The 21,138-nt window shown below is 34.9% G+C and overlaps 1 protein-coding gene across 13 annotated transcripts in view; it reads left to right on the forward strand.

The window, feature by feature from the left end:
- Positions 1-21,138, forward strand: part of CLASP2 (cytoplasmic linker associated protein 2) — a 140,937-nt gene that overhangs the window by 64,774 nt on the left and 55,025 nt on the right. For 10 of the 13 annotated variants that reach the window (XM_012720279.1, XM_004676334.2, XM_012720282.1 and 7 more), the window contains 11 exons: positions 419-511; positions 2,009-2,154; positions 4,394-4,529; positions 9,113-9,183; positions 10,466-10,525; positions 11,743-11,820; positions 12,483-12,650; positions 14,324-14,379; positions 16,148-16,321; positions 18,574-18,597; positions 20,412-20,429. In XM_012720279.1, coding sequence (XP_012575733.1) covers positions 419-511; positions 2,009-2,154; positions 4,394-4,529; positions 9,113-9,183; positions 10,466-10,525; positions 11,743-11,820; positions 12,483-12,650; positions 14,324-14,379; positions 16,148-16,321; positions 18,574-18,597; positions 20,412-20,429 — 1,024 coding nt within the window. The remainder of the gene's footprint in view (positions 1-418; positions 512-2,008; positions 2,155-4,393; positions 4,530-9,112; positions 9,184-10,465; positions 10,526-11,742; positions 11,821-12,482; positions 12,651-14,323; positions 14,380-16,147; positions 16,322-18,573; positions 18,598-20,411; positions 20,430-21,138) is intronic. The other 3 variants (XM_012720281.1, XM_012720288.1, XM_012720280.1) reach the window with 2 other exon arrangements.

The raw sequence follows: 21,138 nt of genomic DNA on the forward strand, positions 1-21,138 counted from the left end.
GCCTCCATTTTGATTTTTCTTAGACATGAGGGTTTTGGCTATTCGAGGTTTTTTGTTGTTCCATATGAATCTCATCAATATTTTTTCTATTTCATTAAAGAATGTCATTGAGATTTTTATGGGGATGGCATTAAATCTGTATATTGCTTTTGGCAGGATGGTAAATGGCATAGTATTTTAAAAGTATACCCGAGGTTACCAACAAATGGAAAATAGCATAAGAATAATAATAAATAGGAAAGACAAAGCATTTTTTTATTGTTTGTAATATATTTATTCCATTCTGTTAAAAATGGTGCTAGAATGGGGAAATAATCTTACTGTGTCAAAGGTTATTTTAAAAGTATATCAAGACATACTTTTGATATTGTCTATGGCAAGAAATACTAACACCATAATTTTGAATTTTTTCTTTAAGATCTATTCTAGTCGAGAACTTGAAGAAACATTAAATAAGATCAGGGAAATTTTGTCAGATGACAAACATGACTGGGACCAACGTGCCAATGCAGTAAGTTTTATTTTTATCCACATTTTTCGCAATGTTCTTTTTAAAACACATGGGAATTCAGTAGTAGAGTATTGCTAATATAAGTCTTTTAGGTAACATTTCTTTTTTGATGACATAATAATTACGAGAATGGGCATACTCTTATTTAGGGTCAATTTTAACTGTGGAAATGTCTCACCCATATGGCATTCTCTCCCCATGTACTACTTGTTCATTGAAGCTGAATCTGTGAGCTTCATGATACCTCAAGGCTGTGGCCATGGTGGTTTAGCACCTTACTCAGTTCTCAGAAGATTTACCTATAAAGCAGTTCACTTTGCCTGCATGCTCATTATTTTCATAGTATTGATAAAAATTCTCTGCCTGGATTTTTTCTTTTTTTTACACCTCTCTGAATATGATATTTTCACCTATGATTTTACAAAAAAAGGTCTTATTAAGAATATTTTATATAGCCTAAATTCCTTGGAAAATACCTGATAAATTTTAAAGTAATACTTATATTAATAAAGAACTGTATATAAAAGTTTGTGAATTTGTTAAATGTATGTCTTGAGCATCTCAAGAAACTTAAGAAGGGATTCTGTTTGAAGGCTTCCTACTGTTCTGAGAGTCCCCAGTTTCTATTTTGATCAGTTAAATCAAATTTATCCTTTTGACTAATTGAACTTTATGATACATTTTACAAAAGATGACTTATCAACTTCTCTTTGAAAAAAAGTCTACGTTTAAAATTTAAAGTATTTCAACAGAGTATGTTGCTCCACATTTATAAACATGGTTTTGTATGGTATAATTTTATTAGTTGGGTCTAGTTTTATTTGGAAAACATGAATAGAACATAACAGTGGCTTTATGACCGAGACTTTTAATTTTGTACTTTGGTTACAGAAAAATATAGTTTCCAAATTTGGGGTTCTTAAAAATAGGTTCCTCTCTAAAATAAGGGATGGGGGGTGGTGGAAATAATAAATAAATAAAATTAACAGGCAACTGTAGATCAGAGACATTCCACAGAGGAGGGAGGAAGGAAGAGAGATCAAAACAAGGGAGGGAAGAGAACAAGGGACTGTGGTGATTGTGCTTGGATGAACTTGTGGGAATTCTGTGGGGACTACACCTGAGAGGAGAAAGCATACATTGTACAAAAATGAACAATGGTGTAAAATATATAAACTAATTAATTAATTAATTTAAAAAAATTTTTAAAAAGCCCCTCACAAAAGAATGGTTAAGGTTGTTCATTTTGAATGAACTTGGTATCGCTGAAATGTATACTTTGAAATGTCTGAATGGAAATTTTATGTAGATGTGTGTTTTATTTAAAATTATATAAAATGTAATGAAATGTGAATATAATGTGAAATATGGTAAGTACAATGCTACTTTTAGCTGTTATTTTTTGAAATAATGAAATTTAGATAGCTTTTTTTTTTTTTTTTAATGCCATTACCACTACTACTTCTTGGTCAGTAATGAAGATTTTTTTTATTTTAGCTTAAGAAGATTCGTTCATTGCTTGTTGCTGGAGCTGCACAATATGATTGCTTTTTCCAACATTTACGTTTGTTGGATGGCGCACTTAAACTTTCTGCTAAGGATCTTAGATCTCAAGTGGTTCGAGAAGCTTGCATTACTGTAGCGTAAGTATATTCCTTTTGTGATGTGTTTTTTTTATGAATGAATGCAGTGCTCAGTGATTCAGTGCCCATTAAGTAAAGCAGTGGCAGGATAAATAAACAAGCATATATATCATCCAAAAAATTATTTATATTATACATAAGGATTCAATTTATGTGATTAAAAATAAATCCTAACTCTTTACACTAACCATATAATATGTTTATATGTCTAAAGCCTAGTGGTGGATTTTGGTTACTAAAATTTATTTATTTATTATTATTTTTTTAAGATTTATTTTCATAAAAGAAAATAAATAGAAGAACCTCTTGGAAAGGATTCACCAGAGATAGAGTGGGAGCAGAAATACTGAAATACACTGCTGAGGAGTGCAGCAGGCAAGACAGGAGAGGTCTGCTGCGCCATGTGGGTCACTTCCCTGGGATTGAACTTGGGCTGCAGTGACTGCAGATAGTTTCATAGTGCTGCAGTTTAACCATTTGTGCCACCAGGGAGATGAGGCCCATGGACATTATTCTTGAAAAAATAAATGAGTTGAACACTTATGATCATGATCATTTTGGGCCTGAAAACACTTTTTGGATCATGGGAAAGAAATAGAGAACCTAAGCAGAGGAAGGCAGTCTCTGAGTTGAAGAAGAAGTAGAGGTAGGAGTTTCTGAAGATTGAAGTAGCTAATATTTTAGTGCTGAATACTGGAGAGGAAAGACAAACACAGAAAAAGGGCTGTAACAGTCTGCACAGGGGGTCCCTTGAGTCTCACTGAATATTATTGAAAGGTATAACTCTCTGAAGACCAGGAAGAACTGCTAACACTTAGAGGTAAACAACAATTCCCAGAGCCCAATTCAGGCTGAGAGAGTTCTGATTAGCCAGAATGGAGAAATCTTTTTGAACATCTACCATATTTAATAGAGCTCTCAGAAAACATCATTGAGTAGGATTAGTACTATACCAGCTCTAAAGTAAGGGCCACTGTAGACTTCACTCCTCTCAATAAGCTTGTTAAGATCAAACTGACTCCCAAGTACATTATCTGATGCCAGAATAAAACTCATGACTTTTAAAGGAAGACAAGGACATCCAGATGGTACCTCCTTGCTTCTGATTTGAAGTTTCTTCCTGCCTTTGAGTTTAGACATTGGATAACTAAACTATAGCTGAATACTGCAAATAGGTCTGAGTATGATACTTCTTTGAATCAGGAATCTGAATTTTTGGAGCTAACTGTGGCCAAGCCATGTATTTTAGATAAGATAATAAATAGAAATTAACTCATACTATGAGCGTGTCAGAATTGTGATTATAGCATCCATCCTGTGTTTTATCTAAAATCAAGTGATTAAAGCAGAATAGTGGTTTTATTACACATTTGGAAAAATAAGACAGATGTCCTTAGGATTACCCAACTAACTGGCATATAGTAGAGTTTTATTTCTAATCAAGAACTTTGAAATTCTGTATTTGGTATACCGAAGTATTGTTATATATTTGTGACTAAAATAGTGGTGTTATTATGTGATAGAAAAAGAGAATGCCGGGCTCTCCCTGGTGGCGTAGCTGGTTAAAACACAGCATTATGAAGCTCTAAGCAGCCACTGCAGCACTAGTTGGATCCCTGGCCAGGGAGGTGACCCACATGGCGCAGCAGACCTCTTCCGACCCGCCCGCTGCTCCCCTCAGCAGTGTACTTTGTCAGTCTGTCTGTTCTGCTCTCCACTCTGTCTCTGGTGAATCCTCTCACCACCCCTGCATCTCTGGCCTGAAACTCAGTTCTGTATGCATAAATAAATAAATCAGTAAAAGAAAAAGAGAATGTCTTCGAGAGTACTGATTTGGGTGAGATTTTAAACTTGTTTTAAAAATATGTTGAATTTAAGATTTGTTTTGGGGCATTAGAATGGAAATGTCTAATAGATTCAGACTAAAACTCAGTGCAATCAGAGTTGAGTGTTTTACCTGTCACATTAATGGTTACAATCTGAGAACAGGTACTTCTCATAGGCCCAAAGTGATATTGCAAAGAGATAAGAAAATACTAAATTTTGATTTTGAAATTTAAGTTACAGGTTGGGGGAAAGAAGGAAATTCAAGATACCTGCATTTCTCTTTGTTTCTTGTCATTAGAACTGGGTAGAATTAAAATTCCTAAATTAATTCAGTAAAAGAACATTTTAAAACTATGCGGTCTTACTTATATTTAACTATTTTTGAAAAATATTTTTTTGTTTTCCATTGTAGCCATCTTTCCACAGTTTTGGGAAACAAGTTTGATCATGGCGCTGAAGCCATTGTACCTACGCTTTTTAATCTTGTCCCCAATAGTGCAAAAGTCATGGCAACTTCTGGATGTGCTGCAATCAGATTTATCATTCGGGTAGGTTCTCTTCTTTTTCCCTTTCTGTCAGCATACTTAAGTCATTGATATTTTTTAACCCCAAAGAAAATCATGTGAATTATTTTTTTGATAAAAGCAGTATATGTTATTATAGGTTAACAATTACATAATAAAAATGATTCTACTTTTTTAACTTCAAAATGTGGAAATGGCATTTATATTTTATATATGTATGACTTGTGCCTATTACATAATTTAATATTTGTATATGTATTATTATATTACCTATATATAATATAAAATTTTTTTAACTGGCTTTGTAAACTTAGATGTGAGCAACTTCCCTTGTCCCTTTTTTTTTTTTCCTAAATCAATGCTCTGTTAAAGGTCATAACATTAAACGGCCCTCACTGTTCTTCTTCCTAAAGTTAATGGAGTGCCATTTTCACCATTCTTTATCAAAATTTTGTATTTATCTTTCCCCAAAAGCTTTTATAATATTCAGTAAAATTTTGTGTCATTTTCCACCCAACATTTCTTAGGTTATTAGAGATGTTAGGTATTTTTTTATAATTCTGATGGCCTGTCAGTGTATATTCTCGTGTATTTTTTCCTCTTGACTTTTATGGCCATTTTGTACATTTTAATTTGGTGTTATATATGTTGCAAATATTTCCTATCAGTCGTCATTTCTTCAAATATTGTGTAAGCTGTCATTTCTTATATACAGTAGAGCCTTAACATTTTTATGCTTTGAGACAATGTTCCTTTCATGGTTTTTGTCATAGTTAAAATGAACTTTCCCATTTAACAATTATAAAAATATTCAATTGTTCAAAACTTTTATGATTTTATTACTTAGGTTTTAAACTCTAACCCAATTTTATTTCTATGTGAAGTATAGCTATCTAACTTGATTTTAAATAAAAAACTTACGGGCCCTCCCTGGTGGCGCAGCGGGTTAAAGCACAGCACTAAGAAGCTTAAGCCACTTCCGCATGAGTTCAATTCCCGCCTGCTCCGGAGGAGATCCACATGGCAAGGCAGACCTCTCCTGACCCGTCCGCTGCACCCCTCAGCGGTGTACTTTGTCGATCTGCCTGTTCTGCACCCCACTCTGTCTCTGGTGAATCCTCTCACCCCCCACATCTCTGGCCTGTACCCCAGCTCTATATGAATAAATAAATAAATCTTAAAAAAAAAAAAACAAAAAAAAAACTTACGACTCATATTTCTTGAAATGCCACTGTTTTCACAAAGTAAATTTTTATAAATGGCCTGTTTCTTAAATGCCATCTCAGTTATCTGTTTGTCCATTCCTTTAAAGAAATGAAGTTTATTTCTTATATTGCTGTTCCTGAAGGTTTTCTCAGCGCTAAAATCCTGTCTTTTTTTTTTTAATTCTATGATCCTGTGTATTAGGATAGCCCTTTATCTCTGTTTTTTTCTTTCTTTTTTTACCTCCAAATAACTTTTATTCACAACTATCACCCCAAATTAATGAGATAATCTATAGGGAGACTTAAAAGTAAATAAATTGTCCTCACAGTCATTTTACAAAAAAATAAGGATTTCCCAAATGTAAAAAGCAATGGAAAAATCATCTCACATTTCCCTGATGCATTGATGAATTTTTTTTTTTTTAAAGATTTTATTTATTTGTGCATACAGAACTGGGGTACAGGCCAGAGGCTCAGGGGCGGTGAGAGGCTTCACCAGAGACAGAGTGGGCAACAGAACAGGCAGATCGACAAAGTACACTGCTGAGGGGAGCAGCGGGCGGGTCAGGAGAGGTCTGCCACACCATGTGGTCACCTCCGGGGCTGGCGGGAATTGAACTCCTGCGGAAGCGGCTTTAGATTCTCAGTGCTGTGCTTTAACTCGCTGAGCCACCAGGGAGGGCCCATTGATGAATTTTTAACTTTAGTTTTAAGTGAAACTGACTTACGATTTTTCTTTACTGTAAGTCCTTGTTCTGGTTTGTCGTCAAGATTATAATGAGTCATCAGTGAGTTATATAAATTACAGATGAATCAATCCTTAGGTATTTGCAAGGACCGTAAAGCTACTTTGGTCTAAAATTTATTTTGGATAGATTTTAAACTATTAACTTTTTCCTTTATCTCTGTTTTTAGTGATTCTCTAAACACAGCACTATTGTAATGGGTTGAAAATAGTGGGAATTATTGTTATCTTTGTTTTACCCATAAATTTAATGTGAGTTCTTTAAATATGATGTTTGGTGTGGGTTTTTGTGAATATTCTGTATTAAACTATGGAAATTTCTCATTTATATTTTGCTAAGTCTTGATCAAGAATAGATGTTGAGTCTTACCAAATATCCCTCGAATATCTTTAAAAATGATTGTCTCTTCATTTAGTTTTGAACAGCTGGGAACTAAATTCTGCTACTGTACTTATATGCAGCTAGATAGGATTGGCTAATGTTTGGGCTAATATTTTAGCATTTGTTTAAATGTTTGAGTCCATTTTCTATATTTTCCCATTTTACATATGTTGTTATATCCCATTATTAGGGTTTAATAACCTTTGAAATTATCTAAAACATCTCTAATGTTTTAGACTGGGCATTTTTCCATCTACTTGTGAAATGTTGGTTATTTGTATTTTTTCAGAATTCCAATTTCATATAGACTTAAGAATTTTTTGCATAAATTTGTATTTTATATTATTTAAATTAAAAAAGTCTACTACTGTGGTTATTTATAGTACTACTTTTTGTATTATATTATGCATGTGTTTACTTATTGCTTTATTGTCACTTTTATTCCTGCTGCTACTATTAGATTTTGGAAGCCTCAATGCGCTTTATCACTTCTTGAATAATGTTTTGGCTTATAGCTGTGCATGTTGACAGGAAAATATCTTTAAATTATACTTAATGGTACCCACTTTGCATACTTTATACGTTTTCAAATTGCTCATTTTTCATGAGCTTATTTCATGCTATTGATATAATAGTCAGTCATACCCTGAAAATAGGGTATTCATACCCTGAAAACAATCAGGTATTCTTGTATTTTTTTATTTTCTACTATTTCCTGTGTTTCATATTTTGTTTCCCAAGGAACTGCTTCTTTAGCTTGCTCTACTTGATTCCTAATTCTCCTTTTAATTGTAACTAGTCATTTTTTTCCCCAGTTGTCAACTTGTTTTAAAGTCTAAATTGTTCTAATGGTGTTTGATTAAATGCTTTGTATTTGTGAAGATCACTTTTTGTTTTCCTTTGGTTTAAGTTCCCCTGAATATACTGTAGCAGTAGTTAGCTTAATCTTGTTCCCTGTCTTTGATGCTGTTTGAATGTAGGTTAATCTAGCAGTAGGACTTCAAGGAAGTTAGGAGAGCGAAGAATAGCAAGTAAGACCTTCCTGTATAGTATGCTGTGGCTAGGCACTCTCCATGCGCTTTCACTCCATAGCTGTGCATGGGCAATGTGTTCTTCTGGATGGAAGAAGATGTACAAAACCTTTTCATGTTGAATGTACCAGTTGAATAGCATGTAGGTCAGCACTCTCTTGCATTTTCTTGCCTTGAACAACCTCAGGTTTGTGAGTAGTTTTCTTTAATAGTAGCTGAAAAACATTTTTCATGGGAGACACTGATGAACCATGTACATTCTCCTTCAATGGAAGACTTGTTCCCCAATTAATGGAAGTTTGTTTGGCAGTCAGCCTTCACCTGCCATTCTTTTAAAAGATTGCCTCAGCTGCAGAGATCTACCTTTCTCAGTGTCCTTTCCCTTCCTAGTATGGCCCACATCCAGTACTTGATTGATGTGGAAGTGTAAAGGTTTGGCCATCTTGGACCAATTAGAAACTACTATTAAAGGCTGTTTTAACTCCAGTACTCCCTAATGGATTGGACGAAGATACCTTTGGGCCATAGAGCAGATTGATTCTTTACCTCTCCCTTCCTGCTACAATTCCCTTCTCCATGTGTTAATCCCATAGGCATCTCTTAATATCCTGTACATGAAACTCCATCTCAGAGCCTGCTTCTTAGATAACGCAGCCTGTAGCATTAGCTTAGAAGAAAAATAAATTCAAAATTTCAGTTATGTATATACTTAAGCTACTATTTTATTCTTATGTCTATGATGTCTTAGTAATTGGTTCATTATAGAAAAGCATAAGAATTACTGATGGAAATCAGAAGATTGTATCTATTAATATTTATCTAAACTCTAGATAGCTGTAATTTAACTGAATGAAAATTCAGTGTACATTCCCAAAAAGTTAGGTATGTGGAGGCACTCTGTTTGCCGGTAATCACTATTGTACACATCTTGTACTAGCAGTAACCATGGTACTTCAGAAAATATGACAGCTGCATACCCAGTTCCTTAGTGCGCCTTCTCCCACAAAGTTTACTTTTCTAACAGTTCTTTGCAGTTATAAAGACAATTATCTTGTCTTTACTATGTATTATAACCACAGTATACTGTTAAGTTTGGAAAAACTTTTTGACTTGTCTTAATTTCTTTCAGACTTTGATTTTGTCTTCTTCTAATATAACTAAACACTTGAATGTAAAGCAAACAGAAGAAGGGAGTATGTGACGTACACAGTATTTTTCAACTTTTTCTAAAACATCTTTTTCAGCATACTCATGTACCCAGACTTATACCTTTAATAACAAGCAATTGCACATCAAAATCAGTTCCTGTGAGGAGGTAAGTTGTGGGGGGAAAATATTAGTATGGCTTTAGTATTATATTGTGTTTAATTCTGTTTCAGGTGTAAGAATTAGTTGCCATTTATTTCTTGCCTTGTACAAACCATAATAAACTTTTTTCATTATTCTGTGTCATATTATAACTTCCCAGCTTCTCAATTTTACCATATTAATTTTTGGTCTACTTGGACTACTGGTTGCTTGACTGTGAGAGAGAGTGGAGCCAAGAGTCAAACCTTGGTGAGAGACCTTCATCTACCACTGACTGTCCATCTACCAAGACTATCCAGTCTTGGGCAATTGTTTATCTATTCTGAACCTCAATGTCTGTATGTCAGTAGGACTAATGATAGAGAACCCAGAGAATTTAATAGTGTTTACAGCTGAGTGAACGGTTATGTGAAGTAAAATGATCATTTAATACTGCTCTCTCTCTCCCTCTTTCTTTATGACTTCTACAATTTTGATACCACCATTATCATCATGAATAGTAAAAATATTATAAAAGCAAAATTTGTATATTTGATATTTAAAGTAATTTTTTTTTAATTATAAAAAATTCTTTCCTTTGTTTGATTTGATGACTATCTTTACTGAACTACTTTGAATTGTTAGGAAGACTGTAATAAGACTTCATTACTCTTAAGTGGTTTGGAGTTTTGGTGAGAGTTGTTCAGTCATTTCGCTCTTACATTAGTGTCAAATCTATCCAGTCTAGTTTTGCACAACCCACAAAGATTTTTTTCTCACATTTTTGAAGGGTGTTTAAAAAAAAGAAAGAGTGAGAATATAAGACAGATTGTTGTGGTTAAAAAAATAATTTACTTTCTGGTCCTTACAGAAAAGGTTTAGGAAGATACTAGTTGAGGAAGATACTAGTTGGCGAAACAGGAATGTGACTAAGACAAGAGAGTCAGAAAAACAGATTGTATAGTTGTCTTGGAAATGGGAGCCTCTCAGTAATTTTAGGGGAAGTGAATGGGGTTTAATCCAAGCAGAGATGTAAGGCCATTGCTCATGCTTCAGCACCCTTAAGATAGGTATCTGAGTCCAGAATAGATGGTAATTCGGTTTCAATAGAAGAGGCTGGTGTGGGGCCTGGGGGAAGGGGTGTTGACGACTTTGAATGAGATGTGGAAAAATTTTGGTGTTGCTACATCATTTGACAACTTTTGGTAAGGAGCTTATGTCTTTTACCCTTGTTTTTACTATTTGACAGTTTTAAGTTAATGTGACTTCGTATAGCACTATAACATTAAAACATACCTTTTATTTTTCAGGCGTTCATTTGAATTTTTAGATTTATTGCTACAAGAATGGCAGACTCATTCATTGGAAAGGTATGCACTGGCTCTTCCTCTCCCAGCTCTCTCCCTTCCACATGGCTGCCTATTATTTAGAAGTTGATTTATTGGTTTGGAATTGCTTCATGCTGTGGTGCGCTCTTAACTGTGAATTTTCTTTTTTGTGGGATGAGGCTTACTTAAGTTGAATGTTTTATTTTAAGATACTCCAAATTAAATCGGGCAAACATTTAAAAATTCATCTCTGCTCTTGTGAGGTAGGATTCCTGGTGTGCAGTTTTTTGAGCAATGAATGATTCAAGATGGGGAAGGTACTTCCTTTCGGAGATAAGTAAGGGATTCATTGAAAAGTTTTCTCACATGGCTCAAGTATATACTGGGCATTCTCTAATATAACTGAGATGAACAAGAGGAAAATGCGGACACCTGGAGTGTCAGTGTGTTTGCAGACTTATCAGTATTTGCATAACATAGACTATGCTGCTTATTTTTCATATGTATATTTTAAAGATTAATTTATTTATTCATACAGAGCTGGGGTACAGGCCAGAGATGCAGAGGGTGAGAGGATTCACCAGAGACAGAGAGGGGAGCAGAACAGGCAGATCTATGAAGTACACTGCTGAGGGGGGCAGGCGGGCTGGTCAGGAGAGGTCTGCCCTACCATGTGGATCTCTTCCAGATCTAACTCATGCGGAAGTGGCTTAAGCTTCTTAGTGCAGTGCTTTAACCTGCTGCACCACCAGAGAGGGCCTTATTTTCCATTTTAATGGAAGTCTATAAATTTGTTCACAGCCTAGTTTATTAAAACTAGAATTCGTGGTTTAATGTAATCATTAACTAAGTCCGATTTTTTAAAAAATTATGTTGTGACAGCTATTGTTCACTTAAGTCATTTCATAACTGATCATACTGTTAGCAATTTACTTTCTTCATAGGTGAGTTAATAAGGAATCACAGAAAACATCTTTTTCAACTCATTACAAATTTAACTTTTGAATACTATATATTTTTATATTACCTGGATTCCATAGTAATAATTATATTTAGGTTTATAGTGTTTTGACTTGTCAGAAGGAAATAATAAATGAATGAAATAAAGGGGATGAATTACTAAAAAATTTTGTAATCTTTGGATACTAAGAATATTCTTTTTACCTCTCTTTTACTTTGACAGGTAACCAATAGGCATTTATCATTTGTGGTGAAATACATAATTTTATATATAAATCTAAAGATGTTTTATCTTACAGACATGCGGCTGTCTTGGTTGAAACTATTAAGAAGGGAATTCATGATGCTGATGCCGAGGCCAGAGTTGAGGCAAGAAAGTAAGTCTATAATGCATTTTTATGTTACTTAAACATATTTTGGTTTTTATTTTAAAGGGACTTGTATTGGGAGAATGAAATTATCAGAAGTTTCCCAAGTATTCTAAATACTTGACTAACTCTTTAGTGAACTTGGGATTGATCTTTCTACATTTAATCTGTAGTAGATGTTTACTGTTTACTTTGTATTTTCCTTTATGTAATCAGTATTTGTCCATCACAACATATTCCCTTATAGTGTGAATAAAAGTAGCTATTATTTATTAAGCATTATTATGTACGAGATACTGTGTGCTGCACTTGGTATGTATTATTTTTTAAGCCTTAAAATGATCCCATAAAGGTGGTATCTCCTTAGTGGCAACTAAGATGGATATTTGTGGGATATCCTTAAGGCCACAAAGGCCTTAAGGATCATAATTAGGTTTTGAACTGAGATCTGCTTTTCTCAGAAGTGTGTCATTTTGTCACTGAAACTTTGTTAATTTAGAATGTTCACTTGACACATAGTGGATGTATTTAAAAAAAAAAAAAACCGAGGGCTCATCTTTATTCTTGAACATATCCTTCTTGAATATAAATTTTACTGTTAATGTCTAAGCATGTACAGCTATTACTTTGTGTTTTCTCCCCTTTTCGTTGTTTGTTCCTTTGTTTTACAGGACATATATGGGTCTCAGAAACCATTTTCCTGGTGAAGCTGAAACACTGTATAATTCCCTTGAACCATCTTATCAGAAGAGTCTTCAAACTTACTTAAAGAGTTCTGGCAGTGTAGCCTCTCTTCCACAATCAGACAGGTCCTCCTCTAGCTCACAAGAAAGCCTCAAGTAAGGTCTTATAAATGATAATTATTAATTTCTTCTTCTCCCCAATTCCCCAAACTTCCTTTAATTGACTTCTTCAAAATCTGCTTGGTTTCAGTGAAAGCCTGGAATGTATAGTTGGACCTCCATACCTGTGGTTTCTTTACTGGTAGATTCAGCTTACCACTTATTGAAAACAGGCACAGCAGGTTCTTAAATAACGTTGTTTCACTTGCTGTTGTCAAAGGTGGGAGTGGGATTGACTACCACCCAGGGCCACTGTCTGTTTGGAGTTAAATGTACTCCCCATGTATGCATGAGGTTCCTCCGAGGTCCCAAAGATGCACATTCAGTTCACTGGCCTGTCTCAGTTGTCCAGTGTGAGTGAGTGGGTGTAGAGTATGTGAGCGCCTTCTGAGGGAGGGCATCCTGATCATTCTTTATCTCTACCTTTCATCCTGTGCTGCCATGATAGGCGTTAGCCACCCAAGGCCCAGAACTGGAATAAGCAAGGATAGAAACTGAATGAATATATACTGTTATTTAGTTTTAGAAATGTTTTGGGGTCTTTATCAAAAGCTTGGTAGTGTTTTTTTTGTATGTTTGTTTTTATTAAATTTATTGATTTATCTGTCTATGAACATAGTTGCTAGTTTGTTGATGTTTTTGTGACCAGCAATATCTCATAGGAACATCATTCCTGTTTATATCCACACAGCTATAGTAAAAAGTTATTTTGTTCTGTGTTTTTAAAGTAGCAGTTTCCAAGAATCTATTGAAGATGTAAAGGACTTACTTAGCTATGTAGTTAGACCTAACAATGACTATTGATGTAGCATTTTTATTGTATTGGGAATTCTAGATTGGTAGTATTCTAGTGCTATAATCTAGAAACAATTTAAAGTATACAGGAGGATATGTGTAGGTTATATGCAGATAGTCTAGATTTATATATAAGGAACTTGAGCATTTCAGGATTTTGATATCCTTTGGGGTCCTGGAATCAATCCCCTACATAGACGGAGGGATGGCTATGCTTATTTTCTTTTATTTGTTGTCTCAAAGGTTAGTTAAATGCTAGTATAACTTCTCTTTGGGTAGAGTTTAGTGATTCATATTTTGTTTCTTTATGTTCTTATCTATGAGCAGTAACATAAACATTTTTAAATACTTTTAAATGTTCATGTATTAAGAGGCCATTTTTAGGGCATAGTAATCAGGGTGCTATAATGGAGATTCAGAAGTCATCTTTAGATCTTTGTTACATAGAGTTCTGATGTGCCTGGTATGTCCACAGTTTTCCTTCTTTGTCTTTTGCATAACTTTAAAAATTTAGCATATCCTGCTAGTATCTGACTCACTGCACTGTAGCTCCATTCTTACTTTGTTGGCAACCTCACATCCTTGCTGACTTGGTGACCTTAGCTCTGTTTTCTGTCTCTGGCCCTGTGACTTGTTTAAAACTCTGATACCTTGCAGTGCCTACAAGTCTCCCAGAACATCTCACAAAAATCAGCTCCCCTCTCTATAATTCGTCTTTTTGGTATCTTGACACCAAAAAGATTTTAAGTTGCCTTGAATATTGTCAGATCTTTGACACTACTTAGATATTCATAAAACTAAATAGTAGTTCATGAATTGTTATGACAGGAGTAATAAATTACATCTTACTAAAAGTATTTTTATTTATCTTACAGTCGCCCTTTTTCTTCCAAATGGTCTACAGCAAATCCGTCAACTGTGGCTGGAAGAGGTAAAATGCCTTTTAAAGTGAGAATCATAATGTATCTTACTTAATAAATAAAGTAAAAGCTCCCTTATAACTAGTAAAACCATGTGAAAGTCTTACCGTGAGTCACATCAAAAGTTTTTAAATTACTGATTTTTAATTGTTTAGTTTTTTTAAAGATTTATTTATTTATGCTTACAGAACTGGAATATAGGCCAGAGGTGTGGTGGGTGAGAGGATCCACCAGAGACAGAGTGGGGAGCAAAGCAGGCAGATCTACTGACATACATTGCTGAGGGGAGCAGCGGGTGGATCAGGAGAGGTCTGCCACACCATGTGGTCAGCTCCCTGGCTGAGGATCGAACTTGTGCTGCAGTGGCTTCGGAGAGCTTCATAATATGGTGTTTTAACCCGTTGTGCCACCAGGAAGAGCCCTAATTGTTTAGTTTTTAAACTGCTCTGATGTGCTTTGAAAGGTTTTAAACTGTAGTTCTTGAACTATTTTTAACCTTTAAACTCTTGATACTATAACCCAAAGTGAGAAATCATTTTACATAGTATCCCAATACCACACATGTACTCTATACCTGTGTTTATATGTCATTCATTGTTACGTGTATATTGCTATATATATACACACAGTGTAGGGTAAACAATTATGTACACGTAATATCCATATACTGTGTAACATATCTGTTCATCTGTAGAGTATAATTCAAGTTCCCTGAAACACCACTTACCTTTGAGTGTGATGCTCTATTCTATTTCTTTTCCTTAAAATATTAATCATGACCTACTTAGTCTATTTCCAGCCTATTAATAGATCATAACTCATCGCTTATAAAATGCCTCATTTTTAAAATGAGTGGTAGAACCTGCATTAGTTCCTGAATAACCCCATTCCCAGACTAATTCTTCTTTTTCCTGATAATAAAAAATTTACATTTATGTCATCAGTTTATCTTGAAAAGTTTCACTTTCATGACTCAGTCATAAATACCTTTGTTTATGGACTAGTTCTGTGAATTTGTAGTTTTTTTCTTCCCATTCTTGACAAGAAAAATGGGGAAGAAAACTGTTCTAACATCAATAGTGTCACGATTGCAGTGGAAGCAGTCTGACTTCAGAGTACTTCAGAGTATTTTTTTTTCCAAAGATTTATTTATTGGACCCTCCCTGGTGGTGCAACGGGTAAAGACGCAGAATTGTAGGCTAGCTGCAGCTGTAGCCACTTCAGTGCGAGTTTGATACCTGGCCCGGGAGGTGATCCACATGCAGCAGACCTCTCCTGTCTCGAACACTGCTTCCCTCAGCAGTGTACTTCGTCGATCTACCTGTTCTGCTCCCTACTCTCTCTGGTGAAGCCTCTCACCATCCTGCACTTTATTTTTAAAGATTTATGTATTTATGCATACAGAAATGGGTACAGGCAGAGGTGCAAGGACAGTGAGAGGATTCACCAGAGACAGAGTGGGGAGCAGAACAGGCCTACTGATGAAGTACACTGCTGAGGGGAGCAGCAGATCAGTCAGGAGAGATCTGCAGCGTCATGTGGATCACCTCTGAGTCTAATCGAACTCATGCTAAATGGTTTTAGCTTCTTAGTGCTGTGCTTTACCCCGCTGCATCACCAGGGAGGCCCCTTCATAGAGTATTTTTCAGTGTTCCCTTGGCACAGCTTTCTTTTTGACTGCTTTTCTTTCTGATTTATGTTATGATAGATTCAAGTTTATATAATTTTTATGCTTTTGTAATAATTTAATGAATGTTAGCTTTGTTTTACTCACTATAGTATCAGCAGGCAGCAACAAAACCAGCTCCCTTCCAGGAAGCCTGCAGCGCTCACGAAGTGACATCGACGTGAATGCTGCTGCTGGCGCCAAGGCCCATCATGCAGCTGGCCAGTCTGTGCGGAGTGGGCGATTGGGTGCAGGCGCCCTGAATCCGGGTTCCTACGCATCTCTTGGTAAGCAGCTAATTCTAGGAAGCCGCACAGTTTTCTCCCCATGCTCCTGAAGACAGGATGGTGGTGAGACTTTAATCATGACCATTTCCTGCTTGCTAATTAAGATTAACACTTAATGATCCTGTACCTGGGTGGTAGTTCTGAGGTAGTTAAACTACCTTATTTGTGTTTTCTCTGTGTCATTGACTTCATTGTCTTTATCTAAGAAGCAGTTCTTTATTCCATGATTTACCTATCCCATGATTGCCTGTGGAAGTTTTGCAGCCTACACTACTGCCACATCCAGCCACCAGTTAATAGGGAGTTTGGGAAGGGCAGTGACCTTGTATTTAGCTTGGGAAAATTTCAGTGCTTACACATGTATTTTCAAAGCTATTCAGTTTGCTCTCTTATGTTATCAGTAAGTTTGAGGCTGGTTGGCCATAGTTTATAAATCTATGCTTTGTTTTCTTCCTTACTGTAGTACTGGTAGACTACTCGGTGGGCAGGCCATTGACACAGCCGGGTTGTTAGGTCTGAGTGTAGCGCATGATAAAGCTGAGTTTGTCAAGTTGTATTAGTGGAGAAGAAAATAAATGAGGTGTAAGATGTTGACAGATTTCAGTTGTGTGAGGAAGAAGTTTGAAGGAGAATTTGTATTAAATATGTATAAATGCTTGATGGTGAAAAGATGAAAGAAATTGTAAGAATTTTCTTACAAGTAAAGGTTAATGAAGTTTATTTTTTTAAGGTTAGAGAAGTTAAATATGTTTATGTATGAGAGTCAGAGAGAAGGAAAAGTAAAAACATGATAGGATGAAAGGAGATAATTTATGGCCAAAGTTCTTACAGAAACATGAAGAATGGGACTTAAAAGAGAGCATTTAACCTTGTTTGGGGAAGGGTTGCCACTTTCACCGCAATAGAAGGGGAGGAAATGAGGCTGTCGATTCAGATATATTGGATGGGGGAAGGACAGTTGAGAATGTCATCGGTGCAGTGAGGTGGTTCTGCCTAGGAGTCAGAGACAGGATCAGTGCTAAAATAGAGTGTCGAAGAGGCAACCAGCTTTAGAATAGCTATAGCGGTCTGCCACTTTTTTGGGCTTCTACAGCTGCCTACTCATTCTAGGACTTGCTAAAAGGATTCACAAGACTCTGAGAGAACTGTACTAGGGGCTTGCCTTTATTACTGCAAAAAGAAAAACTAGCAGGCTAAACAAGGGGAAAGATTTATCAGGAATTCTAGAGGAATCCAGGCATATGCTTTCTAAGTTTTCCAAAGATGAGGATGAGGGGCTATATAGAACATGTTCCTTCCTCCAGCTGTGATTAAGCATGTGCAGAGTCTTTCTGTCCAGGGAAATTCAGGATCACTGAGTCTAGGATGAATATACAAAAGTGATACTCTGCTACCCAACCAAACACAATTACCTGAATTCCAGGCTCCATAGAAGAAAGCAGATGTTCGTCATAAGTCACCTCATTTTCCTAACAGTCCAAGCAAGTTGGTAGAGCAGAGTTCAGTACTCCTTCATACACAAAGTAATCACCTTATTGACATAGGAAGCATCCAAAACTTAAGTTCCCAAAGGCCACCCAAGAGCTAACACCATAAATGGACCTTCTTAAGAGCAATGGCAAGCCTGCTGCTATGCAGAAACTTTTGCACTGAAACTTAAGGTCAAACCTGATAATTAGCCTGGTTTCTGAAGTGCCAGTATGCATGATTGTGTGGTCATGTAATTTTCTCCACTGGTCACCTAAAATGGTGAAAGAGAGAAGATGTTGTTAGATTCACCCATATTTAATGTTTGATAAGAGCTGAGATGTTTAAGAAAGGGTAAGATGGGGAAACAACAAAGTAGAGAGAGGATAATGATAAACGCAGAAGAATGGAATTTGGGGGTAAACTTTATGCTATGGAGAAAAAGAAGCAAGACAAGGTAACTGATTAAGGGAAATTCAACAGACCAGAACAGAGGTTTGCCTGATAATGTCAGAGATCCACAGTGGAGCATGGGTTTCACTAACTTTTTTCTTTCTAGGCTAATGAATATCATATTCACTATTGAAATTTTTTTTGATGGGAAGGGGTAGTCTGTAGTTCACATAGGAACTTCTTAAATCTCCTAGTTGAAAACAAGCTACAAATACATGTCTGTGTAATGAATTCTATCCTCTTAAAAATAATGTTTTCTTGGGATTTTTATAAAATAGTTTTTTCTAATATACTAAGTTTCCCTCTATTCTTTGCTTGCTCTTTCATCAAAGAGGATACTTCTGACAAGATGGATGGTAAGAACTTCCTTTTCTAATTCTCCTAAACATTTTTATGACCTCTGGATTCTATATAATATCTTAACTCATTCTCTTAATTTTTGAGAATAAATTCTTTACTTAATGTGAAAATGGCTACTTGATTTTCTGATTGAATTTTGGGTTAGGGATATCCATTTTTTAGTTTTCTAGTCTACTAAAATACTCAGTTACTGTTTGATGTAAATTATATCATTTAGCTTAAATTCAGATTCTGAGTTTTTAGAAATATTCTTGATTTCTTAAGTCTCTCTGAAATATTAGATTGAGAAAATGGATCAAAGTCTGATACGTCATTTGACTCAACTCTTGTTTACTGATTAATACAGGAGCAAAACAAATGACACTTTACAGACTCATGCAAGTATGAAAATTAGTGCAAAGTACAGATGCTACCTTTAAGAATGAGTTTTAAATTAGCATATAATTAAAGTGAACTTACTTTACTCTTTGACTTTTTAATTTTAATATTCAATGACTATAATTTATCATAGTTGCTTGGTTCAGTGTTTTTTTGTTGGTTTTTTTTTTTTATCTGTATGGGTTTTTTTTGTTTGTTTTGTTTTGATTTGATTTTGGTCTGATACTAGACGACATATTTTCCATTCTTTCCTTTGACTTCATCAGATACCATATGTTATCTTGGAACTTGAGCTATTTTTAAGAACTTATAAGAAGATATAGAATCTGTAAGTCACAGTATGAGACCTAGGAAAAATGGAGAACTATATGTTTTTCTGTAATTACTATGTAAACTGAAATTGCTATACCTTCCGTTCTGACTAAATGATATGTTGGTTTAAACTTGGGCTGGATACATGAGTATTACTTACATAGTAGTCTCTGTGATTGTTTATATGTTTAACATATATCATAAAGAAGAAAATATCAACTGAAATAAAAGCACACCAAGAGATAGTTTCTGTATTTGGACCCGTATTTACCACTTCTAACACTGAGCTACTGGATCCTTTGGAAATCAATTACTCTTGTTCATGATCAAAATAAATTCTGGCTTGGCTCAAAAAAAGCAGTCTATTGGAGGAGTCACTTGTGTTACCCAGTGAATTAGCTCTCACTGATGTTCAATCCTGTGTTAAAATACATGTGTACACACACACACACACACACACACACACACACACACACATACACACACACTCTTAGCAATATACAGCTCGGATAGCCCTTTAGTAGCAGCAGCAGAAGTAGTAGTGAGTTTTGGTATTTTGCTATTTTCACTAACATCTGAAGGTGCTTATATAAATATTGAGCTGATGGACTGATAGGTAATATTTTGATAAGTTTTGATATTGGGCTAATGAAGCCTAGGACAGGATTCGATTCCCATATTTTTTAGTTAGTTTTTCAAAAAACTTAGTGGTCTACCTTTTAAGAAAATGTTCAAAAAGCATTCTCACTTTGGAAGGAAATAAAAACATTTATTTCAAGGAGAGTAATTAGAGAGTTGTCTATTACTGAAGAGACATCAGAGTGATTAATTTCTCTAGTTTTACCATTTCAAATTTAAATATGAAATTTGGCATACAAAAGTGTTCATTTAGAATATTTCCACATCTGCTGTCGAATTTTAGCCTTTTTCATGCTGCGTGTCATCAGGTTTCTTGAAATCTCATTTTTCTCAAAATAAGTCATACGAAAGTTATCAATTTAAAAAATATACTTTATTTTCACACTTTCGTTTTGTTCTTGGGTGGGAGGCATGAGGTAGGTTTTAAACATCACCACTGGCAGAATTGTTGAAATGTTACTGTTTTATTTCTCTTATTTAGGAACAGCATCTGAAGATGGTAAGAATCACGTATTTTGTTAGTAACACATACCTCCACATTAATATTTCATTAGTAGGAATTAAATATTAAAAACTAAAATAGGCTAATTTTCTTTGCAAATCTGTGTATTTGCCAGCTTTAATAGCTTCCACTTTTTGTTTGGTTGTGTTCATTATCCATATGAATTTTTTTTTTTAATTCATCCTGGAGTTTTGCTTTGTATAATGGATCACCTCAGGAAAACATAATTGCTTAATATAATTAATAATATCTGGTATAATGTTAGTACCAAGTTTCCTTATTTTGCTAGTAATAATAAAGCTTTTGTTTTGTGTTTTTAATTTTAGTAAATTCATTTATGCATTGGGAAAAGCATGCACCATTAATATATCATTGGAATCTAAATACCATCAACATTTAAATGCATTTATTTATTCTGCTTTTAAATATAACTTTGATTTTTGAATCAGTGACTGGGGAAATGCACATGATTTGAATTTAGAACAAGAAATGTTGAGACAGCAAATTTGCTAGGTTTAATACTTTATTTTAGTGAGCAGTTTATCATGAAAGTAATTATTTACTGCTTTTGAATTTATAGAAAGGAAAATTTAATTTTTTATATTTATAGTACTCAAAGGACATCTTAATAAACTATTGATTTGAAATACATTTTTTTCTTCTTAAGTTTTACATGGATGACAATTTCTTGTGTTACAAAACCAAG

Source organism: Condylura cristata, unplaced genomic scaffold (genome assembly GCF_000260355.1).
Source record: "Condylura cristata isolate star-nosed mole 26May11 unplaced genomic scaffold, ConCri1.0 scaffold00004, whole genome shotgun sequence".
Lineage (NCBI taxonomy): Eukaryota > Metazoa > Chordata > Mammalia > Eulipotyphla > Talpidae > Condylura > Condylura cristata.